The 9,985-nt window shown below is 40.1% G+C and overlaps 2 protein-coding genes across 2 annotated transcripts in view; one reads left to right on the top strand and one right to left on the bottom strand.

Annotated features, from left to right (window-relative positions):
• The window catches only part of Rfc4 (replication factor C (activator 1) 4, 37kDa), a 19,297-nt gene extending 14,964 nt beyond the window's left edge, over positions 1–4,333 (top strand). The window contains exons 6-11 of the mRNA XM_005383263.2: positions 1,695–1,838; positions 2,176–2,296; positions 2,828–2,953; positions 3,812–3,892; positions 3,974–4,090; positions 4,167–4,333. Coding sequence (XP_005383320.1) covers positions 1,695–1,838; positions 2,176–2,296; positions 2,828–2,953; positions 3,812–3,892; positions 3,974–4,090; positions 4,167–4,262 — 685 coding nt within the window. The 3' untranslated portion in view covers positions 4,263–4,333. The remainder of the gene's footprint in view (positions 1–1,694; positions 1,839–2,175; positions 2,297–2,827; positions 2,954–3,811; positions 3,893–3,973; positions 4,091–4,166) is intronic.
• Positions 4,334–4,335: 2 nt separating this feature from the next.
• Positions 4,336–9,985, bottom strand: part of Eif4a2 (eukaryotic translation initiation factor 4A2) — a 6,246-nt gene continuing 596 nt past the window's right edge. Inside the window, 10 exon segments of the mRNA XM_005415364.2 lie at positions 4,336–5,116; positions 6,364–6,443; positions 6,684–6,773; positions 7,014–7,151; positions 7,478–7,621; positions 7,860–7,969; positions 8,063–8,231; positions 8,972–9,111; positions 9,396–9,528; positions 9,613–9,661. Coding sequence (XP_005415421.1) covers positions 4,972–5,116; positions 6,364–6,443; positions 6,684–6,773; positions 7,014–7,151; positions 7,478–7,621; positions 7,860–7,969; positions 8,063–8,231; positions 8,972–9,111; positions 9,396–9,528; positions 9,613–9,661 — 1,198 coding nt within the window. The 3' untranslated portion in view covers positions 4,336–4,971.

The raw sequence follows: 9,985 nt of genomic DNA on the forward strand, positions 1-9,985 counted from the left end.
GATAAGGGTAAGACAGGCTCCGGTGAACACACTTGCTCCATCTTGCCGTGCGATACCTTCTGCTGTGCTGTGACAAGAAGGCCTTCGTGAGACGCGTTTGCCTTTTTTTTTTTTTTTTCAAGAACTCCCTGCCTACCTCTATGTAATTGAAGATTTTTACCTACTTTTGACTCTTTTTTTTTTTTTTTTTTTTTGGTACTAGGGTGTTCACAGAGCTACGTCTCCGGCCCTTTTTTAATTGAGACAGAGTCTCATTAAGTCACTGAGTTACCCAGGTTGGCCTCAAACTTTCAGTTCTCCTATCCCAACCTCTCAGAGTGCTAGAATTACAGGCATGTGCCACCACACAGCTCATTTGCCAGGAGATTTAGCTATGAGAAAGACTGAAGCCATGACACATGCTACAACATAAATGAACCTTCAAAACATGCTAAATTAGCCAGATGTGGTGACTCACGCCTATAATCCCAGCACTTGGGAGACTCAGGCAGGAGGGTCACTGTGAGTTTGAGGCTACATAGTGAGACCCTGTCTCAAAAAACCAAAACTTAAAATTAAAAAAAAAAAAAAAAGCCACAGAAGGCCATGTGTTATGAATTCCATTTATATGAATGTTCAGGTTAGGGAAACCTACAGATAGGAAGTAAACTATTGACTGCTAAGAGCTGGCAGATAGCGGGGAGAGGTCCTCCTAACGGGCAGGAAGTTTCTTTCTGGAGTGAAGAACAGGCCCTAAAATTAGCCTGCGGTGATGATTGCACAACTCCTGAGTCAAGCAGACCGCCCTTACCCGCTGTTTCACCTTCTGTACTCTCAGTTACCCATGGTCAACTGTGGTCTGAAAGTATTAAGTGGAAAATTCCGGGAATTGCCAGTTCCTTCGTTGTGCATTGCATGCCACTGGGAGTGGTGGCTGAGGATGCCTAGCGTGCCCATGCTGTGCATGCACCCTGCGTATGCGGCACTTCCCAGCGTGTCTCAGCTCTCAGAGCAACGTGTTTCACAGTGCTCACGTTCCAGTAATACTGTCAATTTTATTATAGTGTTATTACACTCATTTGATTTTAAATAATGGCTAATCTCTTACAGTGTCTTACTTTATAAATTTAACTATCCTGGGTGCCGGGTGTGGTGGGGTGTGTCTGCAGTCCCAGCATTCTGGGAGCCTGAGGCTAGAGGATCGCGAATTCAAGCCTCATCTCAAAAAAATTTGGGCCAGGCAAGGTGGTGCACGCCTATAATCCCAGTACTCGGGAGGCTGAGGCAAGAGGATCATTTCAAGTTTGAAACCAGTCTGGACTACAAAGTGAGCTCAAGGCAACTGCATAATGAGACCCTGACTCAAAAAGACAAAAAAACAAACAACAAAAAAATAAAAACAGAAAAAAAGAGTTAGGGATGTAATTCAGTGTGAAGACCCTGGGTTCAGTCCCCAGTACTAGGAAGGAAGGAAGGGAGGAAGAAAAAAAACACTAATAGGACATATATGTAAGGGAAAAACATAGTATATGTAAGGTTTGATACTGTCTGGTTTCAGGCATCCACTGGGATTCTGGAAATCTCTATGAATAATGGAGAATTACCATGTACTGAAGGTCACTGAACTGTATGCCCTTCAAGTGGATTGTATTTCACCAAAGCTGTTAAAAACTATACATATTAATGCTCAACTCCTGTGTGTTTCTCTGAATTAGTGGGAAGCCATGTCCTCCTTTTAAAATTGTGATTTTGGATGAAGCCGACTCTATGACCTCGGCTGCTCAGGCAGCTCTAAGACGCACCATGGAGAAGGAGTCTAAAACCACCCGATTCTGCCTCATCTGTAACTATGTCAGTCGGTGCGTATATTGTCCTGAAAGTAGAGGTTCGGCAGCTTTTCTGTCACATAGTACTATTTGTGGAGTACCATGTAACACTCCTATACATCTATAGTGTATGATTAGATCAGTTGGCCTATCTTTCCCCTCAAAAACATTTGTGTTAAGAACATTCCAAGTCCTCTTTCCTGTTTTGAATATTTGCTATCAGGTAACCTATTTTGTTAAACCCCACTGGGGAAAAAATTAAATTTTCAATACTGCATTTAATGTCTCCATCAAATCTTACGTGTTCTTCATTAAAGTAAGTCTGGAAAAATCTTAAGACACCAACATGTTTTTTTCTGATCTTTTACAGAATAATTGAACCATTGACCTCTAGATGTTCAAAGTTCCGCTTCAAGCCTCTCTCAGATAAAATTCAACAGCAGCGGTTATTAGACATTGCTGAGAAGGAAAATGTCAAAATTAGCAATGAGGTAATTCCGGGCTCCTTTGACAAACCCATCTGGACCAGCTAAGCTGAATGGGCAATGGCCGAAATGTTTAGGAATACGCAGTTGAGCTGCTCTGTGGCTTCTGCAGATGTTTAAGCTAGCTTACCTGGTATTTCTGAGACCCCGGACTGGAAGATTTCATACATATGTTAATTCTGCAGTAAATCTCTGCATAATGACAAGTTTTTAGTCTCATAACAAGGAGTCCAAGTGCTAGAAAATTAATTCATCATAGAATTTAACAATAATTTGAGTTTTCTTTGCTTGGTGTGACCCAGAAAATACTACAAGTATGCAAGAGCTTTCCATCTCTAGTGGTTTCTTTCAGAGGCAAGACTCTCTATTCCCTCAGACAGATGAGGTCTTGATCCATTTCTGCTACCGTACAAGTGATCGTCCTCTAGAAACAAGTATTTTTCTTCCCAATTCTAGGCTAAAACATTGTACTTTATTTTTCTAATGTCAGACTTTTAACTGGTGACCACATACTAAAAGTAATTCTTCTCTCTTCAGGGAATAGCTTACCTTGTTAAAGTGTCAGAGGGAGACTTAAGGAAAGCCATTACATTTCTTCAAAGTGCTACTCGATTAACAGGTGGGAAAGAAGTCATGGAAAAAGTGATCACAGACATTGCTGGGGTAAGACACTATAGATACCTTGAAATTCTAGCTGACACTTTTGTGGCTTTTAGAAAATTATGTGCAAGACTGTACAAGAAAATGTAGTAAATAACCAGGGAATTACCAGTACTTCAGGGAGGGGAGATTAAGACTGGCTTTCAGGATGTCAGGCACGCCAGTTGTGGCACAGAGGTGTAGATACAGTGTTCATCTGTATGAAATCCTTTTGCTAGGACACATCCCTTGGTGTCCAAGGGGCATTGCATTGGTGTATTTGCATAAAGACTGAATCCAGACTACAGGGAGCTTATCTGCTTTTTTTTTGAGATGGGCTCATGGTAAATTGCCTGACTGGATGATTCTCCAGCTTTAGACTCCCAATCACTGGGATTACTCCAGGCATGTGCTGCACCTGGCTTGCTGTATACATTAAATCATGTCCAGATTATTCTTGCACCTTATTACAAATGGTAATTACTTTAGAAAATGATAAATCTAAAAAAAAAAAAAAGACAAATCATTTATGTGCAGCCATGCTTAGGGCCAGCTGCATACACACAAATTTGTCTCATTTATAGGACTCCATCAAAACTCAATTATCACTGAGAAGTTGGCTTCTAGGACATTTCTTAACTGGATAAAATTTTCTGGGTACTGCAGACTTTTCAAACCAATCTTAATCAGAGAAGCTACTAGACTTCTCCCCTTTCAGATTATGTGGCCTATTAAATACACTGTAGGCCAGAAAAGAGGGATAAATTTAAACTTCAGTAGCTAGGACAAGCAGTCACCTATTGTAGACCCAAATTTATTTTTGTATAAGTACCTTACGTCCAAATTGCCTCTCCAAGGAACAAAAAAAACCTTGCCTTTTAGGTAATATCAGCTGAGACAATTGATGGAATATTTGCTGCATGTCAGAGTGGCTCTTTTGACAAACTGGAAGCTGTAGTAAAGGTACTGAATATAGTCACAGCTTACTACTGAATTGTGGGGGGAAAAAATTTCGTGATCACAGTTTTTTCTCCATTACAACAGGACTTGATAAATGAGGGTCATGCAGCAACTCAGCTTGTTAATCAGCTTCACGATGCAATTGTAGAAAACGATAACCTTTCTGATAAACAGAAGTCCATTATTACAGAGAAACTTGCTGTAAGTAGACACTGGGCAGTTGTTAGTGTAGTACTTAGCTGTGGCTAAAAACTTACTAACCTTTATTTTCTTGTAGGAAGTTGATAAGTGCTTAGCAGATGGTGCTGATGAACACCTGCAATTGATAAGCCTTTGTGCAACTCTGATGCAGCAACTAACTCAAAATTGTTAAGTCTGAAAACTGGCTAAAACCTGAAAATGCCCTTTGAAATATAAGACATGAAAATAAAAATGACCAAACCACCTTTAAAGTGAATATACAATTTATTTAACATTCAAACTTCATTAAGACATGTGCAATATGGCAATTTTACTGGGGTTTAACCCTACCTAGGATATGATTGCTTGCTGGGGTTTAGCAACAGGGTCCAGTTCACACTTAGCACTAATTAAATACTTTATTGAATAAATACAATACCAAAACAAAATGCATTCAAATGCTTTCTTAAAAAAATCAATTTTAAAGGCCTTTCTACTCAGGCTAAAGACAAACACAATAAAGGCAGATACGCTAGTTTAACATAATTGGCTGATTTTATACAGCACTTGTATCTTTTAGTCCACAAGTATATTATTAAATGATAGAGAACATCTAATACAACCATTTCTACAGAACTAGGAAATAAATTTCTAAGAAAGAAAGATTTTACAGACCCCATCTTTTATACCCACCCCAACAGTCTAACTCTAAAGAGGATAAAGCCAGTGACTTTCCTCACAAGAGCTCACGACTAATGTCGCTTTGCTATCAAAATCTGTATTTCTGATCCGTTATGAGCATTGAGACAAGATTCAAAAATTCCCAAAGAAGCACAATGCACGTTGTGATTGCCTATTCAGCAACAGCGAGCACTGCATTCAAAACTATCTCATCCCAGGAATTAAATAAGGTCAGCCACATTCATGGGCATTTCCTCCACTGTAGTATTGTAGAAAGTCTCAATGTCACGAAGAATCCTCTTGTCTTCTTCAACAACAAAGTTTATAGCCACACCTTTCCTCCCAAATCGACCCCCTCTGCCAATTCTGTATAGGAGAAAGAAAACAACAATCAGAATGTTACTTCGCATACTTTCTATGAACTACTGAACATGAGGATCCACTTGTTAACCATCAGCTGCAGTTTACTTAAAGGTTATAGTTCGTGCTTCTAACTGGAGCACTAGCGGCTATATCAGTATGTAGAGGAAAAAAAATAATTCCCTTGCAGTTAGTGCCAAAAGGATTCAAGGCTTATCTGGCTGCAAAATGAGATTTTATCAGGCGTCTTGAGCATTACTATAAAGCAGATGACAGTATTGTGTTTGGGGTAGTGAAATTAAAGCCCATACCAAAGTGGGCCAGCCAAGAGCAGTTGTCAGCCTGGGACAGATGTAAACACCAGGGATAAAACAAAACAAGTTATGTAAATCCATTTCGACGCACTTCTGGAACTGTAAACTGTAAATACAAATGCTGAAGGTTAACTACTTTCTAAAACTTAGAATTTTTTTCCAGTGGGAAAACAAATTTGGTATGGTGACCCAAACTTATCACTGCTTTTTTTTTTTTTTTTCTCAGTATCACACGTTGTACTCAATTACTCAAACGTGTTTACCTCCAAGAGAGCTCTGCCTTCCTACACAAACCAGACAACAAACCACCTAATGCTTCCTAGTAGAAATGCGAACATAAAATGCCTGGGCTGGAACAACTTAAAAATATCAAATAATCATGACAAAAGAAAAACAAATTATAAATACCGACTCGCTCTTTATTCAAACAGTGTGCTGTTTCGCTTATGACTCCACGTCCTAAATTACGTCAACGCCGCTTCTGAGCGCCATCTCGTCATCAACTGCTGCTATCGACTCCTGTATTTTTTAAAAAGTCTTTTTTTACATCATATAACAAAGTACAATTCCAATTTATTTAGGAATAAAGCCACTATGACTAAACCAGGGATCACTCAAAATGCTACCAGGCAACACCAAGAAAAATCCCAACTACAGAAGAATCACCAAGAAAAAGCACATAGACACAAGAGCATCACTAACAATAAAGCTCAAAACAAATCAGGACCTAAAGCAACCTGATGTATGTATGCACAACCTGCTCATATTTACAAGTTTTCCCACTTTGTTCTGGCCAATCTTCCCAAGTATAATTTTAACTACATCTTACTATCTTTTCACCAAATCTAAACCCTGATTTTTGACATTACCTTTCCTACAAATCGTAGGAAAACACATGAATTTCACCAGTTACACAAATGGCCAAGATGCTCTCCTCACCTGTGAATATAGTTTTCACGATTGGTAGGTAGATCATAGTTTATAACCAAAGACACTTGTTGCACATCAATCCCACGAGCCTGAAATAGGAAAGAGGTATGTTCAAAATTCTAATTTAGAGAAAAACCTTAATGACGTATAAGATGTAGCCACAAAATAGTAATGAACTATACTAAATGGTATAGTTCACTGTGGAGTGTGGTCTTTTAGTCTCCCAAACAGCCTAAATTGGTAAAGGTTATTAAAAACCTTACCCTCAAAATTAACTTTTGGTGGATCATTAAAAAAAAAAAACCACACAAAACACCACCAAAACTTACCAACAAGTCAGTAGTGATCAGAACACGGCTTGACCCTGATCGGAACTCCCGCATGATAACATCTCTCTCCTTCTGATCCATGTCACCATGCTGTGTGTAAACAAACGGGCCTTAATTCAATAACCACCTGTCAGGCCAACATTTAGTTTCAATATGTATGAGACCAAGCGTCCCTGGCTGCTACACAGGTATAGCAGACAGGTATAGTTAAGAAACAACTTTATTATGAGCAGGGGGAACGACAGCACAGCACTTAACAGCCATGTTGTAGTCTGAATCCTGCTTTAATGAACATTCATTCTCATCAGCATTACTAGTAACACCTCTTACCAGAGCAGAAACTGTGAAGTCCCTGGCATGCATTTTCTCAGTGAGCCAGTCCACCTTACCCCTTGTATTAAGAAAAATAACAGCCTACATAGTGGTGAGTGTCTCATACAAATCACAAAGTGTATCCAACTTCCATTCCTAGGTATTTTCAAAGAAAAAGTTATCAGTCAGCAAGTCAAACTTTTCATTAGAAATTCACTGTTAAAGCCTGTCTAAAGACGTATTGCACCAAACCTTAAGACAAAGGACACTGGACATTAAGAAAGAGGTCCACCCCAGTCTTTAGGATCTAGTGCAGTTACTTTTCTTCTTGTGTGTACTCTGCTAGCATTATTACAGAAACCAAGATATGATCCTAGTTTCTGCAATTTTAGCACAGTGCTTATACAAGAAGGTAAAATCTGTTTCATTTAGAGAATATTTTTGTAATAAAACTACATTTGCTTAAAAATTAGACAAATTACCTCTCTTTCAACATTAATATAAAACTGTTTGATTCCTTCGAGGGTCAATTCTTCTTTCTTCACCAGAATCCGAATGGGATCTCTCATGAATTTTTTGGTCACCTCTAACACATCAGTTGGCATTGTGGCAGAAAGCAACACAACCTGGAGACAAAGACTACATTGTCATACAAGCACATAGCGCAACTTTCAGTGATACTCAAGAAAAAATGTCTGAGACCAAGCGTCTCTGTCTTACCACAGAATGGAGCTAGACAGAGATAGTAATGTATCAAATACTTTAAGCAGGGGGAACGACAATAGAACACTTCAGTTATATTGTAACTGTACCTGCATTAAAACCAAATCCCTTAACTATGAGACAGGATGAAATAAAACGTACCTGAATACTTGTATTTAGTTTTTGGAAAATCTCATAGATTTGATCCTTAAACCCTCGGCTCAACATTTCATCCGCTTCATCCAAAACAAACATTTTGATCCATTTTGGAGCTGTTAATAATGAAGTCATACTGCATCATCTCCAGATTCTCCAAAATTTGACAATTATAGCAATAAGAAACAACACTCTTAAAATACACTTACAAAGGTATCGTCTGTTTAACATATCAAACACTCTCCCTGGTGTACCAACAACAATATGTGGTGCTTCGGCCTGCAGTTTTTGCATTTCATTTCGAACATTTGTTCCACCAATGCAGGCATGGCAAGTTGCTCCCATATAATCTCCAAGTGCCAAAATTACCTTTTGGATCTAAAAGCCAAAAACCTTAATTATTATCCTATAGAATAAACTAAATTCCAAAGCACATGGCAAAATATCTGGTCTGCCAACAGCTTCTAAGCATGCATAGAGCACAGTACTACTTCCAAGCTTAGAACAGAGTAACCTAACTTTTCAAGATATAATTCTCTATCGTGTTTTCTTATGCAGTGTACTTGGGATCCTACTACCCCAGAAATCAGCTAGTACCATTTCCTACGTTATTCCTCACTGTAATTTGTTAATAAACACAAGTTCCATAAACAGGGCAAATATTTGGTTTTTTTCCTCCCCAAAGGTACTATGTCTTATTCCAATCTGGACCTTAATAAAGCCCACTGCTTTATTAGGTTTACTTTAAAGCAAATCCAACAGTGAGCTTTGAAAACATAGCATGCAACAGAGGCATCACAAACTACTGAGACAGTCAAATGGTAACATGTCACTGCAGTTTTCATGTTGCACAACTGCATTCAATCTTAAAATTGGGTATAGATTTAGTCCACCCTGAACAGCAAAGCTTTGGATTCTCAAATGTCAGCATACAAACCTACAATGTAACACACCTACACACCCAGTTCCTCTTTATCTTTGAACAAATACTCCCTGCATGCACAGACAAGGGGGGCTCTGATAGGTCCAAGTTATACTAAACTTTAAATTCTTCACAGTTGTGAAACCTGAAACCTATGCAACACGCAAGCAGTTTTTTTGAACTACACTATCAATACCTGTTGAGCCAGTTCTCTGGTGGGGGCCAATACTAGTGCTTGGGTCTCCTTGAACTCAATCTCCAACTGTTGCAGGATGGAAATAGCAAATGTGGCTGTCTTGCCAGTACCTGACTGAGCTTGAGCAATCACATCATATCCTAAAAAAAGTAGGATACATATTTACTGATCCCACATCAAATTGTCACTTCTACTTCACACCATGTATTCCAGTTGGAACATGAATTATGCCCAAACATTTAAGCGATCAGCAAGAGTATTCTCTTCATTTCAGGTCAGTCCCGAAAGATGATTTGCCATCATTTCACTTTTAAGGAATACCAAGAGGTGCTAGTAGACCCCCTGCGGGTGAGTTCCCTTTTATGCTCCAAAGTCTATGTAGAACAGTGAATTCACTTTTAAAAGCCAACGAGTTTGCTTTTACCTTTAATACAAGGAATAATAGCTCTTTGCTGAATAGCTGAAGGCTTCTCAAAACCGTAAGCATAGATGCCCCGAAGAAGAGACTCCTTTAAATTCATATCATCAAAGTTATCAACAATCTCATTCCAGTTGCTCTGTAAGTCAAAAAAATAATAGCATCAAGCCCGATGCAAGCGCCCACCTTTTCGGAGGTCCCCAACCCACAGCCACTTCCTTACCTCGATGACACCATCGGGGTCCATTCCCTCTGGGCCTCCATGTTCTCTGCTGGCAAGAACACCGCAGTTAGGCAACATCCCCTCCTTCCCCCGGCCGCCCGACCCCCGCCTTTAAAGCCTCCGCCTTTTATGACCCGCTCGGTCACATCACTCCTCCCCACGCCTGCAGCCTTCCTCCAACAGCTAACAAAGCCGGCGCCGCGGGGCATAACAGACACCGCGCGCCTCGCCCCGGGCCGCGGAGGCCGGAAACGCGCCCCGCCACCACCGGCCCCCAGCCCCGTGCGGGGCCGCTCCCGTTTCGGGCGCCGAGTGTCTCGCGAGAACGCCACGCGCCGAGCTCCGCCCCCAACTCTGCGCTAGCCGGGTGATT

The sequence above is a fragment of the Chinchilla lanigera genome, unplaced genomic scaffold (genome assembly GCF_000276665.1).
Source record: "Chinchilla lanigera isolate Chin_1 unplaced genomic scaffold, ChiLan1.0 scaffold00019, whole genome shotgun sequence".
NCBI lineage: Eukaryota > Metazoa > Chordata > Mammalia > Rodentia > Chinchillidae > Chinchilla > Chinchilla lanigera.